The following is a 25,950-nucleotide window of genomic DNA, read 5'->3' as shown; positions in this document are numbered from 1 at the left end:
TGGAGGTGCCTCAAGATGGATGCAACGTCTTTAGGAGATGGCGCTGAAAGGGTGGGCCTTACACTGTCTGTGGGATGCCTCCTCCAAGATGCAGCTGCTTCTAGGCCCTGTCTGTTGTCTGAAGGTAGAGGCTACTGCATGGGGGAGACTACAGGGATGGCTGCAGTGTCTCAAGATGGAAGTGGGTTAGACCTGGGCTCCCAGGTGGTGGAGAAGGGGGGCAGACACAAGCTTATCCTGGACCTGGTTCCTGTGCAGGTCAGCCAGGTGGGTCCGGGCTAGGCCTGAATTCCAGTGGGTGTCTGTCCGTGGCTGGATGGACCCAGGCCTACCCTGGGTGCTGGCTCCCTCACAGGTCAGTGAGGCAGGTCTGGGCAGAGTCTGACTCCAGCAGGTGTCTGCCAGTGGGTGGAGGCTGTCCTAAACCCAGCCTGAAATCCAGTGGGTGTCTGCCAGTGATGGGATGGACTTGGACCTATCTTGGGCTCCAAGACCCGCACAGGTCAGCAAGGCAGATCTGGGTGAACTTAGACTTTTAAAAAATGCTTTTACTGATGCATTATAATTATACATTGACTGGGACTCTTTGTGACATATTATTACATGCACACAACATAATCTGCTCAATTTCCTTCTGGTGCTTCCCCTTTCTCTCCCGTCTCCCCTTCCCAGATTCCCTTTCCTTTGCTTTACTATGAGCTTAGATTTTTTACACAATTGCTTTTCATTTCAGAAATAATTAAAGTAATTAAAGAACTATATTACATTGTTGGGATGTCTCATTTGCATTCTCTAAAGTTATCCAGACTCACCTAAAACTTGCTTCTTCTTCTTCTTTTTTTTTTCTATCTAGATTTACTGCTGAGCTACATAAGGTCTCTTCAGACAAAAACAGCCTCATGGGCCAGGAATTAAGTGCTGGGAGAGACTCATCTTTTGTGTTGGAGGACGGTGGAGGTGACCATTTGGTTTACATTCCAAGTAAAATATTAGAGCCACAAAAATTAGTGGTTAACTATGAAAAAGATCAGGCATCTGCAGAACCTACAAGTTTTACTTCTGGTAAGGAAATTTTAAAAGTTGGGAAATTTTAAATGCCCTGAATCCTCATATTTTAATACTAGTAGAGAATCAAATCAATTAAGGCTGGTATCTAAAGCAACTATTTTTTTTTTTTCAAATTCAAGATGGTGACTACAACTTCTGCGTTCATTAAAATTGAAGTAAATGATGACAGGCACCACTAGGGAGATTGTTGATAAAAGTACTCAGTAATGTCCTTGGTTTTCTCAGCAACTTAAGATTTCTCTAGAAACTATGATTTAGAAGGTTGCTACCATATAGAAGGAGGCAGTGTAGAGACTATCAGAACAAAGGAAGGGTTAAAATGACTTTTTTAAAGTTAACCTGACTAGTCTCCCAGAATTTGTGATTACATGAGAAGGTACAAGTTTAATTTTTGATATACCCAAAATGATGAAGAAAAAACTCTACCACTCCTTACTCTTTACATTTTGTTGGGAAAGCAGTGAATATTGTCAGAATTTAATAGTTTCAAATAAATCTGATATATAAGATTATGTCTCTATTTTTGTTAAAAGTGTAAAATTCCAAACAGATTATTCAGCCACTCAACCTATGCATCTGGAATCTCTCAAAATTCTCATTTAGCCAGAATGGCAGCATTTTAAGCATTGTGTCAAAAATATCATGTGTAGTTAAAATATGTAAGTAGGAAAGAAAAAGGGGTCAATTGCTTACTATAATAATCATTCTTAGCAGTTTTTTGGATACACTTTATTTTTCTTGGATTCAACACATATGCACGTAACTATTTCTGAAATATAATATTTGAATTTTATCTTTAAAACAGTAAGAATTGCTTTTATAAAAGCTACAATGAAGAATTAAAAAGTCAATAATCAATCTTTTGTTGAAAAATAAGACATCTTCAGAAAAAAAGTAATACATTAAACTTAGATGTGGGTAGTATAAGGCATTCAAGTATATGTTTTCAAGCTATAATGATTTTTTAATTCTCATATAGAGATACAGCCTAAACAAAAGAATTCAATGTTTGTTCTTTGGCATGAATGTTGTTAACTTTGGTTGTTTATTTTAATGATAAGGAAATCATAATACCCTTCCAGGCACAGGTATTTATGATGGTTTGGTCTATAAAGAAGAATGAAAGGCGTTCTGACTGTTAGGATAGCAAATTGTTATTTGTGATAGCTTCGTTAGAGGCAAGCATTCAAGCATATGAATTGTTTCAGGAAAGATACATATGACTGGTGGAGGCAGATAACTCCTCTTTGAAGCCGTCATTATGTATCATTGTTCAGTAGTAAATGAAAAGCTTTTCAAACAGTTTTCCAGATGTCTGAGAATCAAAACATTTGTAGCCAGTGTAAGGTCCAATTATGGTGAAGAAATAATTGTTCATGGCTCTGACAAGGGGAAAAAGTGTAAATCCACCCTACCCAACTTCTCCTGTAGTGGGTTTTGAAGTATGCTGGGAGTTCCATGGAAGATTATGTCAGGTTGGGATGGCCTGGAAACAGAATGTTTCAGACCTAAGGATAATATGTTTATTTTTATCCTTCAAAATAAATCTGAATCTTAAATTGTGTTTCTGGGGATTTTGTGCTTTCTCTTTCTTTCTTTTAAAATTATCTTTGGCCAGTTATCAAAAACTGCTGAGAATTTTCTGCATAATGTGTTAATCCTTTTGGAGAGTAAACTGTTGTTCAGATACTCTTTTCAGTTAATGAGAGATGAGCTTTGATAAGTTCCGGATGTATTGCACAAATAAAAGATTGATAACTTTCATAAGCACTTCCATATGCTCTCTTTATTACTCATTTATAATATAATTCTTACAAGGTGATGGTTGATCTTTTTGCTTTTGAACAGAGAGAGTCTTAGGGAGAGTCAGCAATCCTAACCATTGAAGAAATTTAGAGTTCCCAGCATCCTGTGGGCTGGTGGTTAGTTGTGTAGACCCCCTTTCATCAGAAACTCAGCCACTGACTCCCTACCTCTGCTTTTCCTGTTTCCTCCTACCTGATTTGCTTTGATTCATCTTCAATTCCATCACCTTATTGGGCCCTCTCCATTCCTTAGAGAATCCCAAGGGCAACCTGAATAGAATAATCTGGAAGTTCACCATAAACAGATTTCTAATCCCACTTCAGAATAACCACTTCATACTTAGGAGTGTGAATAGGAAGGAGCAAGCTACAAGTTCTGTAGCCACCATAGGTGATTTTTGTATACCCTCAGCTTTGTCCTCAGCTCTCCCTGTGGTTCTCAAAGTGTGGTCCCTACTCTGGCAGTTACGGCATCACCTGGGAACCCACAAGAAAGGCACCATCTTAGCACTCATCTCAGACCTACTGCATCAGAAATTCTGTGCACGGGGCTCAGCAGTGTTTTACCAGTATTGCAAGTGATTCTGATGTAAGCTAAAGAACCACTGTGTGTCCTATCTCTTTGATGTGCCAAATTTGGTTTGTGTTTTCAATGAAACTGAAAGCAACTGGGTATCTAGTATCACAGGAAAGAAGTGAGAATTCATATTTCCAAAGGATTCCTGAGGTTATAATTTTATTTTACTCATCCAAGAACATCTATTTTACTCATCCAAGAACATATAAGATCCACTATAGAGATTATCTTAGAGATTCTAATAGGCATTTTGACCATGATATCTGTAATATAAAAATACCTTGAAAAATGCAGCCCCATCCAGTTACTTAACCAATGGAATGGACTTTGTTCTTTGGAAATATGTAGGAAGAATGGATAATTTAATTCGAAGTAAATGGCAACTCTTGACCCAGTGATGAGTCTGGCACTTTCATCAAAGATACTACATTAACCAATGTTTAAGATGAGTCTATTGATTAAAGAGCAGGATAATGTTTAATAAATCTTAAATACCAACTCAAACTCAGCCTAAATTTTGTTCCTAGCTTTTAGCAGTCCAGATCTTAGGATATCTTCAACTGATGTTCTTTTCTATAAATTCATTAAGAAACGAAAAGCAACACGTCCCCCTTCAGACTAGGCTGGAGTTGCACTCAAGAATTTGTAAGGGGACTGGGGATGGGGCTTCGTGATACAGCACTTGCCTAGTGTGCTCATGGCCCCGGAATTGATACCCAGTACCACAAACGAAAACCAAACCCCAAACAAACCTTGAGGGGATTTGCGTGGGTTTTGCTTTCTTTCTTTCTTTTTCTACTTTAAGCTTATTCTGAACTATAGGTAAACTTTTTTTTTTTTTAAAAAAAACAATACTTTTTTTCTGATTTTGAATCAATCAATTTAGATAATAGATCTGGAAGGGTATTTAGTAATCTGCTGGTACAAACTCACCTGGGAACAATTCTACGCTCTCTCACCCCAGGGGGCATATTGTAATGTTTGGAAACATTTTTAATTGTCATAATTGGAAGGTGCAACTTGCATCTAGTAGGTGGAAGCCATGGATGCTGCTTAACATCCCATCATTCCAAGGACAGTCCCCACAACAAACAATTACCAGGCCAAACTATCAATAGTGGAAGAATCCTGGTTTACGAGAAAGCTCATGCCTGCAAGGTCAAGGGACAGATTGCACTATACAGGCACAGCACCTCTCTGTCCACTGTTCCCCAATGATACCACCAGGACCTTGCCAATGCTTTTTAAAAAATTATAAAAGTAACATCAAGCCATACAAAATTTTAATTCAAAGTCTCAAATGATTTAGCCTATTGAGACGTTTATAGTGTGGAATATGTTCTTTGGCTTTCCACAGGCATATTGTTTTTCATAGTTTGATTCAATTGCATATCTTGCTTTTCACATAATATGTCATAACATTTTCCATATTGCTGTAAACCTCATACTGACTTTTCTAAATGTCCTCATGATGTTCCTTTCAACGAATGAATATACTTAACCATTTACTCTTTTTGAACACATAGTTTGCTTCCAATTTTTGCTGTCATATATTAAACTTGAATATATATCTTTACTCCAGCTAAATTTAAATCTGAATTGGAATTAAGCACTGCAGAATTGCCTTCTGAATCATCCATGAAATATTAACTGATGCTCTACTTTTATATCAGTCCAATTTCTTTTTTTTGTTTGTTTTTAAACATTTTTCTTAGTTGTCAACGGACCTTTATTTTTTGTTTATATGTGGTGCTGAGAATCGAACCCAGGGCCTCACACATGCTAGGCAAGCGCTCTACCACTGAGCCACAACCTCAGCCCCCATATCAGTCCACTTTCTAAAGAAGAAATCATTAGATGATTTGTGGTCATGTTTGAATTTTAATGACATGTTTCATAAAGTCTTTAAGAAATTTCAACCATCTTGGTGCTCTTTGGTAAATAAATTGAGTCTCCTCTTCATTTTCAATTGTACATCGAAGTTGTTGTGTTTACTTCTGCTTGGGAATTTAATGTAAATGTCATCGTTATCATTATTATCATTTTAGTTGTCTTTAGAAAGTTTCACATGTGGACAAGACTATTGTAAACAGAGAGTTCAGAGTATGTGTACTATCTGAATACAAATGTGTGCTTTTGAATTTTGCTTCTCTATAACTTGTGCAACCATTTGTTGCAACTAATAAAACAATGTTTTATAGTATTGGTGACACTTTTTAAATGTAGTTTCCTTTTTAATGGAATAAGAGTTGGAAATCTGAAGTAGTAATTAGGTGGCCATGGTGCTGGTGGTAATAAAAATACCAGTGCAGATCATGGTAATAGTGAAGTCAATGGTGATAAAGATGTTTCCTGTTAATGGTGGGTGGTGGTGATAGTACTGTTGGTGGAGATGTCAGTGATGGAGATAGAAAGGTGAGAGTTGTGTGGTGGTGATGTTGGTAGTGAGAGAGTGATAGTGATGGCAGTGGTGTGCAGGTGGTTATGGTGAAGAGGGTATAGGTATAAAGGAGGGTGATAATGATGGTGGTAGTGGTGATGGTGGTTAGTTGTGATGGACGTGGTAGCCCTCAACAAAGTCTTACTATAAGAAAGGACTCTGTTAAGCATTTACATGAATTTCCCATGATTATCCAGACATCCTTTCATGTGACAAATGTGTATTTAACTCCCATTCTGAGCTAAGGCCTGAGCTGGACTCTTTCGAAGAGTTAGATTAAAACCAAACAATGGAGACATAGATCCTGTCTTAAGGAAGCTCACAGTCTGACAGCTGTGCAGGAAAAGTGCCTAATAGGAGTCAGAAACTATTCAGTTCAACAAAAAATTCAAATGGAATGATTAGGAGGCCAATATTTCTACCATTAACTCTCGGGGGAGCTGGGGTTGTGGCTCAGAGGTAGAGTACCTGCCTGACATGCATGGGGCACTAGGTTTGTTCTTCAGCACCACATAAATAGGTAAAATAAAGGTATTGTGTCCATCTACAACTAAAAACTTTAAAAGTTTTTTTTTTTAAAAGAATAACTCTCAGGGCTCGGGTTGTAACTCGGGTAGTGTGCTTGCCTAGCATGTGTGAGGCACTGGGTTTGATTTTCAGCACTGCATAAAAATAAGTAAATAAAATTTTTAAAAAGTATTGGGTCCATCTACAACTAAAAATATATTTACAAAAAAGAAAAACTCTCAAAGCATTGCATACACTGTGTGACTTGACCACTGAACAATGCATGAGAAATAATAGTAACCACAGAAACGGCTGCTTATTGAGTTCAGTCATGGACCAGACACCATGTAAACATTTTATGTACATGATTCCATTTCCTCATTAACATATTATTGTTATATTACTTTCTATTCCATTGTACAGATAAGGACACTCATGTGATCTATATATGTGTGTGTGTGTGTGTGTGTGTGTATGCGCACGCTATACACACACACATATATATCACTATACACACACACATATATCTTTATTTAATCTTTACAAAAATCTATTATTATTATTTAATTTTACAGATGAGGACAGGATTCAAACCAATGGCCATCTGCACACACAAAAAAACTGACTTAACTATGTTTGCCTGTTGCTTGGTGATGGCACCTTCTGCATTTACAGATGAGGAAATGTACCCAATTGCCAACTTTGGAAATATGTTAAATTATATCTTTACTGGGAAGAGTTATTTTAAAATAATTTTGATGGCATAATTTTAGTATCTAAAATTTTAAAATAATCTGTTTATAAACTCCTGCAGAGGCGATGGAACACAGAACAGCTCCATTAAAAGCAAAGTGCCAGATGCAGGTGGCTGGGGAGTAATGGCTCTGCAGACATGCAGCACTTTTTCTCAGTATGCTGGTATCTTTTGGCAGCATACTTAGATGTCTAAGATTTTTCTATTGTTTCAGAGCATGGAACGGTCCACAAGACTTGTTCTTGTCATCTAAGAGCCACCCGGAAAAGTTCAGGCCCCCAAAAGACATTTATTCTGTCTTTGAGGAAAAGGATAAAATCTATTTTAAACAATGTGCATTCGGGAGAAAAGGGGAAGAGGATCTCATATAGCAAATAGGAAGATTTTAAATGTCTGTATTTCTCTTTGGCATAAAATCAATGATATACCGTCAGATACACACACTTGTCCCTGCCTCCTTGCCAGCCCAGCCTGAGAGCTTGACCAGTGACCTCATCAGACAGAAGGGAGGGTGGACCTTTGTTGGCAGTGTTAAATGAAGGGGTATGTAAAGTACTGCCAAATCCTCTGAAGATAAGCATGCATAAACACAACAGAATTATCTTTCTCATTTCTGAGAACATGTGTGTACTTTGTGTGTGCATGTGTGTATGTGTGTGTGTGTGTGTGTGTGTAAGTTATACCACTGACTTTGCATTTTTTTTCCTCAAGGAAACTGCAGAATCTATTATCTTGGGAAGTATTTTTTAGATATCTAAGATTTTTTTCTATTTGTTTTCTCTTAATTAAATTTGTGGTATATGTAGGGTAGGTAAGGCACTGTGAAAACTAATTTTCTCAAAACCCTTGTAAGGTTGTAGTTTATTATTAGGGTGTTTTAGATAGTAAAACTGATGCATGAGGAAGACTTAGGCTCACAGAGTTGATACTGAGCAGAGATAGGACACAGGCTCCAAAGGTTTTGTTCACAACTATTGCTCTACAATGCTTAGAGAAGAAGAGGAATCAAATTTTATTTAATTTAAATAATTGCTTACTTTTAGAAGAAAACAGTCTCTAGTGGCTTCAGTCAGAAGAATATCAATTGACTGAAAATCGCATTTTTTAAATCAGGCCTGTGGGTCCTTAGTGAGCCGTTTAACATGTGCTCTGATGTTTCTGCTCTATCCTCATACCCAATGGTTCATTCTTCTGAAAGACAGAGCTGGGTTCAAACCTTACCATTTCTTGGCCAACTCATTTACACTCTCCAAACCTCACCTTTCTCATTTGTAAAATGAGAATGATGGTTATTTTACCCTCCCAGTTCCATAAGGAAGATTCAACAAAAGAATATGTTTATGGGGGCTGGGGTTGTGGCTCAGAGGTAGAGCGCCCGCCTACCATGCATGAGGCACTGGGTTCAATCCTCAGCACCACATAAAATAAAGATATTGTTATAACTAAAAAAAAAAAAAAGACTTAACAACTGTGCACTTAAAAAAAAAAAGAATATGTGTATGGAATTGAGCACAAGACCTGAAGAAAACTGAATTAAGTACTCAGAAAGCAGAAATGCAGAGAGAAAGCCTTGACAACCACATGAGAAATTATCATGTAAAATGTTAACTTGAAAAATATCAGCTGTAGTTTATGTGGACGGAACCTTATACATTGCACATGTGGTTTGCCTCAGGAGAAAATGTGGCTAATTTTGGCTCCCGGACAAATTGCAAGACAGACCCATGGATAACTCACACATGGGTTCAGATTTCCCACAAAGTCTGTAAAGGGAGCATAGCTGCCTCACAGCACACTCAATCCCAATCCAAATAACTCAGGTCCTTTAAATTTTCCCTCACTATCTAAATTTCCTTTCCATGCCCAGTTCTCCATAAAGTTAAAAGGAGTGTACTTGGCATTGTGGCTTAAATCCTTGGCCAATGTTAGGCTGATCTCTGGGGGGTGTTTCCCTGGAAATCCAGCCAGATCCTTCATTCCTTCCAAGTCTTGTCCATAATACAGAGAGCCAGCTCTTCCTCCTCTGCCATTCCAAGGAAATTCTTCCACAGAACTGAAGGCGGAAATTTGGCTCAGTTGACATTTCTAGAGAATACAAAGCACTGCTGTGAGGTCTGAGTGTATTATATTCACGCTTCTGCCAGGTTTTCTTGAAGGAAAACACTTCTGAAGTTCCCATCCTTTTAAGTAAAATGAATTTAGATTCAAAATAGAATAATCACACCTTACAAAATTTCTGAGTTTTCAAGGCACAATCATCTACATTTAGCTTCACTGATTCTCATACTGGTTCTATAATGTAAGGAGGAAACATATTTTTAGAGATCTTTGTAGATGAAATATACCTCTTGAAAATTGTTTTGTTGGGTACTTTAAATGAAATTTTGCTCATTTATAAAAAGAAAACTGAAAAAAAATAGTCATTTTTCTGATGTAGGCATGTATGAAAAAATATTTCACAGCCATAGTAAGTCAATCCTCCTTCTTATATCAGAACATATATGAAGGGGCAGGGGATATAGCTTAGTTGGTAGAGTGCTTGCCTTGCATGCATAAGACCTGGGTTCAATCCCCAGCAACATCACCCCCACTCACATGCACAAAACTTATGTAAAATTCTTCCCCCTATTTTTTACAAAGCATGTTGGTTGACCTTCTTAAAGAAACTGAAGTACCACAGAGAAAAAGCAGACATCTTGGTGGCAGAGCAGATGATGGTTAGTCAAGTCCAAAAGGCAGAAATGTTCGTTTAATTGATCTTTGTGATTCCTAACACACTATGACTGAGAATTCTAGAGATGTTTTTGGTGGTGATGCACATTATATAGTGTACACAGCAAAGAAGAACGTAAGCCATGTACTGTTGTCTTTACTTTTTATTTTGTATTTAGTAGTTTAATCAGCGACCTACATCTGCATCAGAAATTCTAGAAAGAGTTTAAAACTGTGTTTTCTGGAGAGGATTGGGAGGCCCATAAATTTTAAAACATGCTTGTAAAATGCAAAATCCTGTTCAATTCTATAAATACATTAATGAAGGAAGAATCTGGTGCATAAAGACCAGTTCTTAGTCCTTTGGGAGAAGGAGGAAAACATGGAGCATCTCAAACAAGATGGTTAATTTTCACTTACTAGAACTGCCCAAGATGAAATTAAAACAAAACAAAACAAACAAACAAACAAAAACTAGACTTGCCTCTCAATTGAAATAACCAACTGGGAAAAAATATAGATGAAACAACAGTTTCTAAGACACTGGCAATTGAGAAATGAAAACCAGTGGTTCTGAGAGATGGGAAACAAATGAGGTGAATGCTACCACTGCTCCAATTTACTGCCTTGAGAGAGTTTTCCAGGTCATGGTGCAGAAATGGGGAGTGCAGGTGGAGCCCACTGCATTCCCAGAGCTGAGGAGGCATAGCTGGGAGTCCAATGAGATTAAGGGGCTAAATTGCACACAGAGTCTCTGGAGATCTGCAGGTGTTCTCCCTGGATTGTTCAGCTGAACTCTGATAGCATGAGCACGTGAGGAAATCACTTGAGCCTGGGGAAAGACCCACTTGCAAGGCATATAGTGCCAATCACTCACACAGGGCCAGCAACAGTGCCTTCCCCATCTGCAAGCCTGGAAAAGCCCATAATCCATAGAGTATTGAAAGAAAACCTCAGAAAGGCTTTGCCTCAAGATTTATTTATGTCTTGCCCTAAATTAAACACTGCCCCAAACTTGCTTAACAAATCACAACAGCAAGACCCCAAAGGATCACACTGTCTCTATGCAGCTTAACTTTCTCTGAAAAAGGCAGATGAATGCTTATGAGACTCCAAATGTGTCCCACACCCAAGGAACATTGCAACATCTGGCACAGAAAGGTGCACAGACATGGCCCATAAAGCATAATGTAATCCCCCAAGCCAAATGAGAACTGACATAAATGTTAACATTAACAGGAAAATAATATTAAGACAGTTATTATGCATATTCCATGTTACAAAGTCAAGTATAAACATGGAAGATACAAAAAAAAAAAGAATTATATAGAATTTGTAAAGATGAAAACTGTGAAGTCTAGGATGAACAGTACCCGGGGTGGGAGATAAATGACAGGTTAGATTTGGCAAAAGAAAAAGAGGAAATTCAAAAATGTAGCAATAGAAATGATCCAAAATGAAACACAGGGGAAAAAAGATTGAAAAATACAATGAAGATCTGTGAGTTTCAATATTCTTTCCAATAATTGATAGAAAAGGCAGAGAAAAAAATCAGCAGAATATAGTAGATTTGAACAACACCGTCAGCTAATGTGACCTATTTAACATTATAGAACACTCTGTCCAATAGCAGAATACACATTTTTTTTCAAGTGCACATTATACATTTGTCAAAACAGACCATGTTGTGGGCCATAAAATAAAGCTCAAGATTTTAAAAGATTCAAGTCATTCTATTGTATATTCTCTGCTCAAAATAGCACTAAATTAAAAATCAACAACAGAAGGATCTTTGAAAAAGATCCTCCAAGTATTTGGAAACTAAATAAGGTACTTTTAAACAATCCATGGTCAAAGAAGAAATCAAAAGGGAATTAGAAAGAATTTTTAAGTGAATGAAAATCAAATTAATATACAGAATTTGTGAGATTCCACTAAAGCAGGACTTATAAGGAAGTTTAAAACATTTAGACCTGTACTGATAAAGAAAAATGGTTTCAAATCAATGACCTCAATTTCTATTTTAAAAACCCAGAAAAGGAAAAAGAAGATAAGCCCAAGGTAAGCAGAAGAAAACAATAAAATTTAAGTAGAACTCAACGAAACAGGATAAATCCAACAGAGAAAAATATCAATAAACCCTAAAGTAATTTCTTTGAGATCAATAAAATTGATAAACCTGTAATCAAATTCACCAGGTGGGGGAAAAGACATAAACACCAAATATCAGGAATGATAGAAGAAGTATAGTCAGATATTAAAAAGATATTAAGGGAATACTATGAATAATTTTTGCATATAAACTAAACAGCTTATGTGAAATGCCTTTCTTGTGATGCAAAAATTACCAAAGCTCACTCGAGAAGAAATAATCTAAATAGCATAAAAATGTGTTGAATGGTAATAGCTCTGTTTGCACTTTGTGAAGATGGATTTGGAGAATTTGTGTGGGAACAAGTACTGTGATCAATTAGTGATGTTTGTCATGGGTGTGGAAATGAAGCATGGCGATTCTCCGGGTCATGTATTTGCCATCCATAGCTAGGAATTTCAAGCTTATCCTTCTACTAAGAAGAGTGACTTGAGTTAATTGTGTTGCAGGACTCGAAAACCATGGCAGAAAAGAAGAACTAGGTCTTACCTCTGCACCTGGAGATGCCTCTCTTCAAGAATATTACATGGATGTGGCGTTCCTCATAGATACTTCCCAAAGAGTAGGAAATAATGAGTTTAAGGAACTGAAAGCTTTTATAGCCTCAGTGCTTGATTACTTTCATATCGCCCCAGATCCACTGACCTCCACCTTAGGAGACAGAGTGGCTGTCCTGAGCTACTCTCCCCCTGGCTATCTGCCCAACACTGAAGAATGCCCTGTCTACCTGGAATTCGATCTGCTGACTTACAACAGTAGAGACCAAATGAAACACCATCTCCAAGACTCTTTCCACCAGCTCAATGGAGACGTTTTTATTGGCCATGCCCTGCAGTGGACAATTGACAATGTCTTTGTAGGAACTCCCAATCTGAGGAAAAACAAAGTTATCTTTGTAATATCTGCTGGGGAAACCAACCCTTTAGACAAGGAAGTCTTAAGGAGTGTATCTCTGAGAGCCAAGTGTCAAGGCTACTCTATATTTGTATTTTCCTTTGGTCCTGGGCACAATGACAAGGAATTAGAAGAATTAGCCAGCCGCCCCCTGGATCATCACCTAGTTCAGCTTGGCCGGATCCATGAGCCAGATTTGGACTATATCATCAAGTTCATCAAGCCATTTGTCCACTTAATCAGACGTAAGTCACTCAAGTTTTTTCTCTTCTATTGCTTTCCCCTCCCTCATTATTTTATGGGTGCATTATAGTTTTATATAATGGTGGGATTTGTGGTTACATATTCATTTTCTTCTATTCCTTTTGTGATTTAATGTCTCTGTGTACCATCCATCAGCAGACTTAGTTAAATAGTCCTTATTTAAGTTTGAGGGATGTAAGTGAATAGGAGCAGTGAAAAATCTCAGAGAAAAATCCTAGGTCTTGTTAGCCTTGAACATGGTGGCTGCACTTTCAAAGTTTTAGCCAGGAAATTCTCAAAAGGGGGAAAACTTTCCTTTAACCTTAATCTGAGAGTGTTTACTACGTGCCAGGCTCTTTGAACAGATTATGTCATTTAATCTTCAGTGTGGCCCTTAAAGGGAAATAATCATAATCCCTTTTGATAAGGAAAAATGTTGAGGTTCAGAGACATTAACTGCATTGCTTAAAAGTTTAAAATTAATAATTGGAAAATTCTAGATGTGCCCCCACGCATTCCTGACCCCAGATTTATGCTTTGACCATCAAACTATACTTCAATTACTAAATCCTTAACAAGGTTTACTGCTATAATAAATAATATCCAATTGCCACCACCCTCCACCTGATCGAAGGGCTTATTTTTTATTCTGTCACTATAAGTGATCTTTAGCTCGGACTTGAATTCTTATGAGCCATAGGCACAAATGTCTTCCAGAAACTTGTCCCAGAAAGCTAGCTCAGGCACAGCCACACAAAGGTTTTTCCTGGTGCCTTTAAACCATGGGGCTCTGAGACTCTATCCTGCTTCTGTCTTTGTTTTAACTTTCTAGTAACACACTCAGTATCTTAACGTATCAAACAAGTGCTGGGAATCAGGAATGGGGTAGAGACCACAGTGAAAGATTGTCTCTAGCTTCTGGAAGTCTGCTAGGGTTTTGTAGGAATGCAAGCTTTCTGATACTCACGAGTCCCAGGACATACAGGGTCCTCAGGAATCCTGGGATTTAGGAGTTACATTTAGTAGCAGGCAAAAAAAAATGGTGTTTTCCCCCCAACCCCAATATAAAAAAAATTTAAAAGGTAGACAATTTCAATAGCAAATGAGTCTTCTAGAAAGATCCTCTATTTCCAGAAAGAAAAAAAAATGGTAGGAGGAATCAAGAGATGCCCTTGAATTATATCACAAGCCTGTGACATATGGAACATAGGATTTTTTTTTTTTTTTTTTTACCCATTTACTTCTGTATCTTGTTGACTTGGCCAAGAACAAAGTATTTTAATGTCAGCCAAGAACAAAGTATTTTAATGTCAGAGTGTGCCTAGTTTGCTTAGTTCCTTGTAAAGTTAATTTTTTTTGAAAACGCTGCCAGTCACAAGGAAAGATGAACTGACCTTGGGTGACAGTCATAATGTGGAAGGGGAAAGTTTAACTAGCTCACTGTCTCTCTCCAGGTGCTATCAACAAATATCCCACCAAAGATCTGAGAGCTAAATGTGTGAACATCACCTATCCCAGTCCAAGGGACACTGGCATGGAAGACACTGTATTGTGAGTTGAGAAATCCCAAGTTTGGGGAATACTGTAACTGGAAACAGTCCTTAAGAAAATAATTGGAAGCAAATGCATTTTTAGTTTTCAAGAAACAAGTTTTGGGGCATGTGAATGTGCTTTAAATGCTATGGTTTGTGATAAAAACACGGGTCTGCAGTTAGTAGCAGGTAGAAATGACCTATATTAGAAAGAACTGTGTTTCTATTTCTATTCCTTTTGCCAACAAACAAACAAACCTCTTCTTTGGACCTTATTAACAATTAAATAAAAAACTTTAATGTTGGGTAGTGCCAAAGCAGAAAACTTATGATATGAAAAGTTGGAGCAGGAAAAAAAAACATGAAAAATAAAACAAAACATTTGCCATTTAGAAAAGAAAATGCACATGAAGACAGGCAGGAAGGATTCTTTCAAATTTTGACTTTGTAAAGTCTAACCCTAATTACTCAATAAAAATTCAGTGATGAACCCAGTTTTGGCTTGAAGTTCTGAGATGGTGAGACAAATAGATGTCTAATTTCCCTTCAGAATATTAGAAAATTGCCCCTAAATCCAATTCCTTCCACAAATTACATTTGAACTATTCCAGTCACATACATAAAATGGATTCCTCGTATATTATCTGGATGTATTTACATTTAATCTTGCAAGGGACTTGACTAACTAATTTTTCATCTCTTTTTCTCTATCACTTCAGACTCATTCCCGAGGTCTATGAAATAGAGACAAAAAACAGTGAGCTGTTTGGTGAATTTGGTTCCCAGGAGCAGCATTTCTTAGTGTTAGGGAACAATCATAGCAATGATTCTGGGACCACGAGTGATGTGATCCAGAAGTTGTACATGCTCTTTTCACCTGGGGAATTGATGGTGAACGACAAAGAAGAGGCACATTCAGAAGAAATTACAGCTTCAGTAAATGACAAACAGCAAGGAGAAAAAGGTAATCTTGGGACAATTGTTGAAGACCCTGCCGTACTTTAGTTATTTGGATTTTTCCCCCTGGTGGAAGATGAGCGGTGAGACTGTATTCAAGCAGGTGGAGATGACAGAATAAAAGAGGGGCTTATCACCTAGGGCTGCAAGGGGCGGGGGTCCCCAAAATAAGGAAGCAATAAAACTCCAGAAAATAAAAAAGGGAGTTAGTTGTGTTCAAAGCAACCAGAACTGCAAGAGTAGAAAGGCTTGATGCAGAGTTAGGGAACTCAGAAATGAGAGGCAACACAAAAAAGGACAACAGGTCTTGAATGAGCAGGAGGAGCCCTGTCCCCTGGGGCAGAATGGGGGTGAGGAGCCAACACTTGAGGTCTTCCTCTTTCCAGTTCAGCTAGGGATTTCTTGGTTTGAGATGTTGGTTCCTTGCTGAGCCCTAGTTCTGATGGGGCTTTGAGAAGAAAAGGCTTCTGTGGTTCTGAGATCCATGCAGAAGCCAAGAATAGCTTCTTGGGCTGGGTGGGGGAAGGAGTCATGTCCCTGAAGCTTAAAAGAAAACAGGGCATGGAAAATGGGAAGCTACAATGGGCTCTAAAGAAGTCATCCACTGTCCTTGCTGAGTACCAGAATCATGTGGGAAATTATTTTAAAATAAACACTCCTGGGTCTGCATTAATAATCTTGGGTACAATTGTTGAAGACCCTGCAGGACTTTAGTTATTTGGATTTTCTCCTGGTGGAAGATGAACAGTGAGACTGTATTCAAGAAGGTGGAGATGACAGAATAAAAGAGGGGCTTATCACCTAGGGCTGCAGGTGATATAAGAAATATATGCATATTTCATATTGCATATATGAAAATATGCATATCCAATGACCCAGCAATTTTTCTTCATTGTGTAAACTCAGCAACAACAACAAAAATGTGTGTGTGTGTGTGTGTGTGTGTGTATTCACCAGAAGTCACACACTAGAATGTATACAGAAGCACTATTTGTAGTGGCTCTTAAGTGGGAACACAATTATCCAACAGCATACTTGAGAAATAAATGTTGGTATATTTATACAATAAAATACTATATAGTATGTATGTATAGTTCAAAAAAGTTTAGATAAAGTTACAAAATATTTATACTTAAAAATTATGTATACGTAGTTTGAGATATGGGCATAATAATAGATATATAGCAAGATATATAACAAAATGATGAAAAACAAAGGAAACAAAGACAGGGAAGTATGAAAAATATAGATAAAAAAGGAGAAAGATGTAATAAAATGAAAATTAAATGTGGTGTTTGTCAGCTTTTTGTCACTTGTGGCTGAAATATCTGAGAGTAACTTAAAGGAGGAAAGATTCATTTTGGCTTCTGGTTTCAGAGGTCTCAGCCCCTGGTCAGCCGAGTCCGCTGCTTTGGGTCTGAAGTGAGAAGGAGAGGAGCATGTGGCTGAGGAAAGGTGCTCAGCTCACGGCAGCCGAGAGAAAGAGAGCAGGAAGGGACAAGGGACAGATAGAGTCCTAAAGGCCACCCCCCCCCCCAGTGACCTACTTCCTCCAGCCAACACCCGGTTGTTCACTCAAATTATTAATTCACCAAATGGATTAATCCACTGATGAGGTTAGAACCCTCACGATCCAATGTTTTACCTCTGAACATTGCTGCATTACCAAACACATGACTTTTGGGGGGAAACTGCCAGACACTAAACCATAACAAATATATATACAATGAAATGTCTGGTTCTGGGTGGAATGAGTCCTTTTTAGCCCAAACATGGAGTGAGTACATAGTCTCTCTCTTTCCTACTGATGATAACTAAAAAATTTTGAGGGAAATACAAAAGGCAACTACCTGAGGACTCTGAACAAAAGAGTAAAAGCAGGAGTACTATGAAGAGGCATGGTTTTACCATTTTCTCTGTTCTTTTGTGACGGAGGGCAGCCCCAAGTACCAGGGCTGTGTGGCAACAGTGGGGCAGGTGGCTAAAACGAATAGTTACCCAGCTTTGTGCCAAGAGAAACTAGCAGAGGAGCCCCTATGTGTTAAAGATAGTAGAAGAAACCTCATTTCCCCCCTTTTTCTCTCATGGTTTTGCTCAGAAGGCAGGCAGGTGGGAGCTAATTGGAAAGCTAGTTGACTAAGTTAAAGAGGAATTCCGTCTTCCTGGCCAGAGCAACTGGGAAGAGGGACCTTGTGGCCAACACTTATGAGTAATCTGACAGAGGAGAGAGTGGGAGCAGGGGTCCTCGCTTTATAACTACGTCCTGTGTGGGTCCCAGGTTCTCCCGAAAGCTCGTGTGGACGGGAGAGCTTTGAAATGAAAATTGAGATTGGAACCATTACCCACAGAAGGCAGTGCACAGTACTGACATTCTGAATCCCCGATGGGGTTGATTTCCTGCTAAACCCAGCAAATAGTATTAAATTCCCACAGAGACCATAATAGGGCTTGGAAATTACACAACATAATTTTCAAAATGGTCAAGATGCAATCCAAAATTATGCAATTTACAAAGAACCAGGAGTGTGAATAATTCCTGAAGGAAAGGATAATCAACAAAATGCCAGCCTCAAGTTGACTCGGGTGTTGCAATTACAGACATTAAAAGAGCTGTTATAACTATGCTCCATGAGGTAAAGAAAAACACCTGGAAGTGAATAGAAATGAGATATTTGAGCAGAGAAATTGAGACTGCACAAAACAACCAAAAGGAGACTGTAGTACTATAAAACATAACAGCTGAAATTTTAAAAATTCTCTGGGCGGGCTCAATAGCAGAGCGAAGATGACAGAGAAAAGAGTCAAGTGAACTTGAAGAGAGGTTAACTATACAAACTGAAGAGAGGAAAGAGACGGAGAAAAGTGAAAAGAGCCTTGGAGACTTGAAGAACAGTATCAAAATATCAAACTTTCACTTCACTGCAATTCTTGGAGGATAATAGAAAGAGATTCATGCAGAGAAAAAAAATTTGAAGACATAATGATCCAAAATATTTCAAATTGGTAAAAGACATAAATTTACATGTTTTAAAATCTCAGTGAGAACCTGACTGAGGCACATCATAATCTGAGACAAATTATAAAGAAAAATCTTGAAGCAGCTGGAGAAAAACTATATGTTCATAATTGTAATATGAGGGAAAAACTGTTCAAATAACCATAGATTTCTCATCAGAAACCTCACAGGCCCTGGAACAACTTTTGTTTTCTTTGAAGTGCTAAAGGAGAAGAGCTATCAATCAACAGAGAATTCTGTATCCAGTGAAAATATCCCTCTGGAATAAGAGTGAGACAGTGTCCACATTCTGAAATTCAAGACATTCTCAGATGAAGGAAAATGCACAGAATTTGTTGCCCATAGACCTGTTTGAAGGGAGAAATAGGGTGTGACAATCTGGGAATTGGACTGAGGTCAAACAGCTGCTGAGTGGGCTGGTGGAGATGTGCTTGGCAGGCAGAGCACAAAAAGAGGCACAAAGGAGAAGTTAAGAGAATGTATTAGACAGCTTTGTGTCGCTGTAACCAAAAGGCCTGACAAGAGCAATTAGAGGAGTTTATTTGGCACGTAGTTTCAGAGTCTCCATCCATAGACAGCTGACTTCATAGCTGTGGGCCTGAGGTGAAGCAAAATATCATGGTGGAAGAGTGGAGAGAGAGAGAGAGAGAGAGAGAGAGAGAGAGAGAGAGAGAGAGAGAGAGAGAGAGAGAGCCTGCTCAGGTGCGTGTGTGCACATGCGCTCCACCACCAGGGACAAAATATAAACACCAAAGCTATACCCGCAGTGACCTACCTCCTCTAGCCACACCCTACCTGCTTATAGTTACCACCCAGTTAATCCATATGAGTGGATTAACACACTGATGAGGGTATACTTCCCATAACCAAATCATTTCACCTCTGAACAGTCCTGCATTGTCTCACACATGAGCTTCTGGGGACACCTCACATCTAAACCATAACAGTGACTGACGGGAAAGGAGGCTGACTGAGTACAAGAAAGTAGTTCCAGGCATAGCTTGCCCATGTACAGGGCGGTACTATTCATAAGATAATTTTGTACATATGATTTCATTGGATTCTCTCCAAAACCCTGTATGGGAGACAGGAGTTATTATTTCTATTTTGCAGGTGGAGAAACAGAGGCTCCAAGAGGCTTAGTGCCTTGCTGGGGCATGACACCAGCTCCATCACTTCTGATGCAGTATGCTTTCCCAGTGTCTGGAGGAAGGCATTGTGGGTAGATCAGAGACAGACGGGGTGGGCAGAAGAGGGGAGGTCTTATTCTGCTCAGGCTGCCATAACACATGCCATACGCTGAGTGGCTTATACAAGACTAACCTATTTTCTCCTGATTTGGGGGACTGGAAGTCCAAAATTAAAGTGCTAGCCTATATGGCTTTTTGTTATCTGTACTAGGGATTGAATCCAGGGGAACTTGATCACTGAGCCACGTCTCTAATCCTTTTTATCTCTTATCTTGAGACAGGGCCCTGCTAAATTGCTGAGGCTGGCTTTGAACTTGTGATCCTCCTTCCTCAGCCTCCCGAGTCCCTGGGATCACAGGCCTGCGCCATTGCTGCTCAGCTGCCTACACGGCTCTTGATGAGGGCTCTCTTTCTGGCTTACAGACAGCCACCTCCTTACTGTCCTCACATAGTAGAGGAGAACCTTGGTGTCCATTCCTCTTCTAATAAGGTCACCAGTTCTATACGATCTGGGCTCCACTCTTCTGACCTCATTTAACCTTAATTACCTCCTTAAAGGCTCTATCTTCAATATTGTCGAATGGCCTGTTAGGGCTTCAAAATATGAATGAGACAGGGCATGATTCAGTCCACAGCAGAGATATAATTAACAATGTAATCACAGAAAAGAGTCCTATAAATCCAGTAGTTCCCAGATTTGTTACTTTTAGCATCAGTTGGTTATTTTTTGGGGGGTGGGGGTACTAAGGTTTGAACTCAGGGGCACTTGACCATTGAGCTACATCCCCAGCCTTATTTTGTATTTTATTTAGAGACTGGGTCTCATTGAATTGCTTAGAATCTCACTTTTGCTGAGGCTGACTTTGAACTCATGATCGTCCTGTCTCAGCCTCCCAAACAACTGGGATTACAGGTGTGCACCACTATGCCTGGCTACCTGGTTATTTTTTGAAAAGTTTAAAGTCCAGCCCATGCCCCACATCAATTAAATTACATTTTCTGGGGGAAGAGACATAGGCATTAGCAATCATTAGAAGCTTTCCAGGTGATTTCAATGTACAATCAAGTTTGGTACAAAACTGCTATAAATTCTGATTGAATTAGTCCAATTGGATATCTCAAGGAGGTTGTTGCTGAAAATGATAAAGTTGGTAAAATCAAAAGGATTATCATTAAGCGAGCATGGTCAATACCATTCTTACTATCATTGTAAATAATTTCTTTCCTCCAAAAGTTTTTTAGATTTTTCTATTGTAATTGTGTACCATGCATATATAAATAGATGGTGTCTTCAATCCTTTTCCTCAGAGCTATGTGGCTAATAGCTTGGTTTGGTGACATTTGGCTAGGCCAGCTATGTGAAGCCAATGGCTCTTTGAAAAATATCAATTTGGGTTTTAAAATTTTTTCTTGGACTCATTGAAGCTTAGAATTTGAAAACTGGAGTGACTTTAGAAATCACTGACTTCTTACAGATAAAAAATGGAAGCCACAGATATCTAAAGTGTCTTACTTAAGGATGTCCATAGTGCCTAATCAATGCTCTTTGTCATAATGATTCATACTCTATAGTTATGCTTATACAATGTAATTTCATCAAGTTAGCCCATGGCAAGGAAAACGTATCTCTCAGTTACAGAAAGTTGGAGATGATGCATAGAAAGCTCAAAATACACATGGTGCCTACTATAGATAATAATCTAGTACTATCCCTGTATGAGTTATCAAAGTCTGATAATATATTGACAACCAAAGATAAAAATTTATTGTGCAAAATTATCAGGCTTCGTATGACTTTACTCATATTTTGTTTTCCCAAAGAAGAGTGGTCTTTTCTTTTTACCTACCCTTTTTGCTGATGTTTTCATTTTATACATTTGCATAATGGACAGATTTTCTGCGTGCATTTGCAAGACTTTATTGTATATTGTTAAAGCATAACTATGTCTCTTTTCCCCTTCTGCCAATCCAGGGCTTGTTTCTTAGTCTTTATTTTCCAATCATCAAGTGCAGTGTTTCTCCAGTGTGATCGTTAGACTAGCAACATCAGCATCATCTTGGAACTCACTAGAAATGCAGATTCTGGACTCCTACTCCAGACCTACTGAATCAGAAACTCTGGAGATGGGACCCTCCAGGTGACTCTGATGCCGATTAGAGTTTGAGAACCACTGACCTTGTGCTATAGATACTGAACCCAAATCAGCCTTTTTAAATTGGAGTCCTTTCACTGGATATTAATAGGTATTGGGGTCGGAATCATGTTTCTGACATCACTGATAAGTACGTGTCCTTTTTGCAGGACTTTTCATTGCTTTTAATGGGTTGATAGTTATGGTGATTCTGAGAGAGCAGCTATAGTTAAACCAATTTAACTTCAGGATCTTTATTAGGGGGCATCACATGGGCCTAGTGTTTGCAGCAACCACTTTGGGAAACAATTGATAGAATGAATCCTGGGGCCAGATATAGATTTGAATCCTTTTTCCACAATTACTGATTATGGGATCTTGGGTATATCACTTTGACTCTCTGAGCCTTTGTTTTCTCATCCCTCATGGGGATAATAATAGACCTTATGCCATAGACTAATGAAAGCAGTAAATGGATGTAAAGTGTTTCAAACAGCACTCGGCCTAGAGTAAAAGCTTCATAAAAATTAGTTATTATTTCAAATGATGATGACAATGATAATAGTGATGATGGTAAATGACATTAGAGCTGATGGCCATGGTGAAGAAAACAGACTTGGAATGAGGAGAACCAGGTGCTTATTTTGGTCTGTCACTTACTAGCTTTGTGGTCTCTAAAAGTCACCTGATTGCTCTAGTCCTCAGCTTCCTACTCCATATTGAGGAGTATGGGTGAGGGTAGTGTTTTTCATACCAGAGTATCTATCCCAGCACCCACTGGAGGATGTACAAAGATTTTCCAGTGCATGGATTTCTAAAAGCAAGACTTAAAGGGTGCTCTGCCTGAGAGTAAACATTTGTGTCTGGGGAATCATGGAGGACCTTATGTCCTTTTATAGATGCTCCCAACTCCACACACAAATGGTACATCTCCACACATGGTACATCTCCTGGAACTGATTGTGGTGCTTTGGCTTAGATATAACCACCCTCCTCCATCCAGGGAAACATTGGAGATGGGGTGGGAGTTGTCACAGCAAGCGTAAAAATAATAGTGAAAACCTATCCATCTAATTCATAAAACATGTCCAATAAAAATGTTTACTTTCTGCCTTGATCAAATTACCAAAATTTTAATATTTGTGCTATTGTAATAAATCATAATCATAAATCCAGCTAGATTAAATCTTTAACACATAGAAGCTTATAGTCATAGGCAAATTTTTGAAACACACACATATATTTACATGTATATGTGTATATTTTTTCCTTGCAGAGAATTATGATCATGTAAACAGTAAGATTTTCAAGCATATGCATACTTTACAGTTAGAATGAAATTCGATGGAGGAAGTTAAACGGAAATATAAGTTTAAGGAGAGAAACGAGCACTATAATATATCTGCCTTTTAAACTTGGCATGTTTGCATATATTTTAATGGATAATGGCGATATCAAATCACTGTGAATTTAGATTTCATTGAATCAGTTAAAAGAGAAATGTGGAAGTTTTATTTTTATGTCAGTTTTTACAATACATCACAAAGCTACACATTTTCAGCTGCTTAAACTTGTTATGAAAAATAATCAGATGTTAACTTTAAAATGTGTAAGGCCAAGAAGTACATTTTTCCTCCTTTGTGATGGGTACATAAGTAAAAATGGCTGGAACCTCTCTAAGATTCTTAGGCCAGCTTCCCCTGAAGGCCACCCTGAGCTGAGACTCTGTGTGCATGTGATCTGTTGAGGAGGAGATGGCAGGAGAGCCAGTGAGGGGATTGCAAGAAGCAAGACAGGGCAGGAGCAGAAGCCCAACAAGGGTGTCATCTCAGCAAAGTCCCATAGAGGGCGGCTGAAGCCTGGTCCTTCGAGGGAACTCAGGTGTCTGCGGTAGGCTGCAGTGATGTCCTGATGAGGCAAGGAAATTGGGTTTTCTTACTCCCTCCCAGATGACTAATTGGTGAAAAGCTGCCATAGGGAGGGACACAAATTCCAGGAGGGTTGTAAACCCCAGGCACTCAAGGCATGTGTAGTTAGATCAGCTCTGGGAGCTCAACAGCAGTCTTCTGAAGGGTAGCTGGTGCTGGTGCTAGAAGTGGTAGTGGCTGGGAGAGGAGGAAAGAGAGGGGCGGAAGTTGATGGGGAAGAGATGCTGTCCCATAATGAATGCTATGAAAAGGTCGAAGGGATTCCGAGCTGAACCCTGACATTGTCTACATCGCACATTCCTTCAAAAGCCTCTCTGATGATGCCTGATGCTAAATTTGCTGGGTAGGAAATTTCCAATCATGAACGTACCACAGTCTCCCCATGGAGTGTACCTCCAGTTCTGTTTTTATATATTGCTCGTTTATGTCTATTATCACATCAGACTTTTATTTTAACTATTGAAAATGACAAAACTACTTGTGTTTGTTTCATATATGGCTTATATAGGAGGAGTGGGCTCTACAGGGAACATTTTAAATAAATACAGTAACATTAAGAGCAGTGTATATTTTTCTGTTTTTCAGATGGCGAGGACACAAAATGATTATAGCAGACAAGAAGCCCTTTGGGCATGTGTAATCCCCTGTGGTTCTAACCAGAGAATATGAATAATCCATGAGAAGTGGTGTCAGGAATTTTCCTGAAAATGACTATATAAAAATGACTGCTAAATTTTGTTCTTTTTTTAAAATTTTTGTTCTTGTTTTAAGAGTTTTCTGAATAAAGACATCCGTGACCAGACCTGAGAAACTAGGATTGATGTCATTTCTCCTGAGAATTGGGAAAACTGAACCCAAAAGAGTTAACTGAATCTTTTCTTTGACATCAGCTCTATTCATTAGTTTTGATCCATTTTGATGTTGTAGCTGTCTAAAGAAGATTTTTGCAATACTTTTTATCATATCTAAATCTCAAATTGAATTCTGAAGTAAAAAGAATTTAGAATGTCCTAGGAACATCTTTCACCCATCTAAGAAATGGAATCCCATGCCCCTGTCTCATGTTCCCATATGGCCCCAAATTGCTTCTAACACTGATTGCCTGTAAAATCCATCTTCACACTGCTACCAGCGTGGACAATGCTTTCTCTTTTACTAGGACATTTTAAAAAGGAATGGAATTCATGAGAAATAAAAATTGAGAAGAGGATAATCCCATGAATTGCTATTTTGTGTTGTGATCAGTTTTTTTTATTTGTTTGTTTGTTTTAGCAGGTTTTGTTTGGTGTGTAATGGATTTTTGATGAAAAAAAAAGAAAAAGTTGGAAATGCATGAACACTAAATATGACCAGAGCTGGTCTTAAAATTTACAATGTAGAAGGAGACAATTTTTCAAATAAAACCAAGTCTGACCCACAAACTTGTTTTGTTCATTTTGTTTTATTTAACTATGGACCCATTAGTATTAAATCAGACCCATCAGAGTGCAAACACAGAAATATATTTGGAAATACGCATACAATATAAAATAAACCCATAGTTAATTAGTCTTAAAAAATCATTCCATTTGGCCAAGGCAACAAGTAATAACCAAGCCAGTGAGCATATATTATATAAAAAAACAAGATCACTGTGTTTTCCACATAATTTTTCTTAATTTGTTTACATAATTTAAAAATAACCCAATCAATTAATTCTAGATTGTCAGACTTTTTAAAAGTATCATTTATTGCTATATGGAAAGTTCTACTCATTTAATAGTTTTATTTTCCCCCAAGTACCCTGATATGTGTGTATGTGTGTGTAAATAGGTATCAATGTATGCATGATGAAAACCTCAGATCAATAAATCAGAAAATAATATGGGCTATCAATAATAGAAAACTACAGAACATCCCATGGCTGAGGGAACATAACTGTTGCAACTTTGGACAGCATTTTAACAATACCTAGTTAGATATCCTATGACCTAGCAGTCTCTCGATTCTAGATCTCTGTAGCTGTATGAGAAGCTCCTCACTCATGGACACAAGGAAACAAAT

At 38.3% G+C, this 25,950-nt stretch overlaps 1 protein-coding gene across 2 annotated transcripts in view; it reads left to right on the top strand.

The window, feature by feature from the left end:
- Col6a5 (collagen type VI alpha 5 chain) overlaps positions 1-25,125 on the top strand; it is a 143,028-nt gene extending 117,903 nt beyond the window's left edge. Inside the window, exons 37-41 of one of the 2 annotated variants that reach the window (XM_015487074.2) lie at positions 854-1,062; positions 12,465-13,154; positions 14,607-14,703; positions 15,404-15,648; positions 24,493-25,125. In XM_015487074.2, coding sequence (XP_015342560.1) covers positions 854-1,062; positions 12,465-13,154; positions 14,607-14,703; positions 15,404-15,648; positions 24,493-24,512 — 1,261 coding nt within the window. In that variant the 3' untranslated portion in view covers positions 24,513-25,125. Of the gene's footprint in view, positions 1-853; positions 1,063-2,458; positions 2,797-12,464; positions 13,155-14,606; positions 14,704-15,403; positions 15,649-24,492 lie in introns of those variants that run through there. The other variant, XM_048793954.1, reaches the window with a different exon arrangement.
- The last annotated feature ends 825 nt before the right edge of the window (positions 25,126-25,950 follow it).

This window comes from Marmota marmota, unplaced genomic scaffold (assembly GCF_001458135.2).
Source record: "Marmota marmota marmota unplaced genomic scaffold, marMar, whole genome shotgun sequence".
Lineage (NCBI taxonomy): Eukaryota > Metazoa > Chordata > Mammalia > Rodentia > Sciuridae > Marmota > Marmota marmota.
This window is presented reverse-complemented; position numbering and strand designations above follow the sequence as displayed.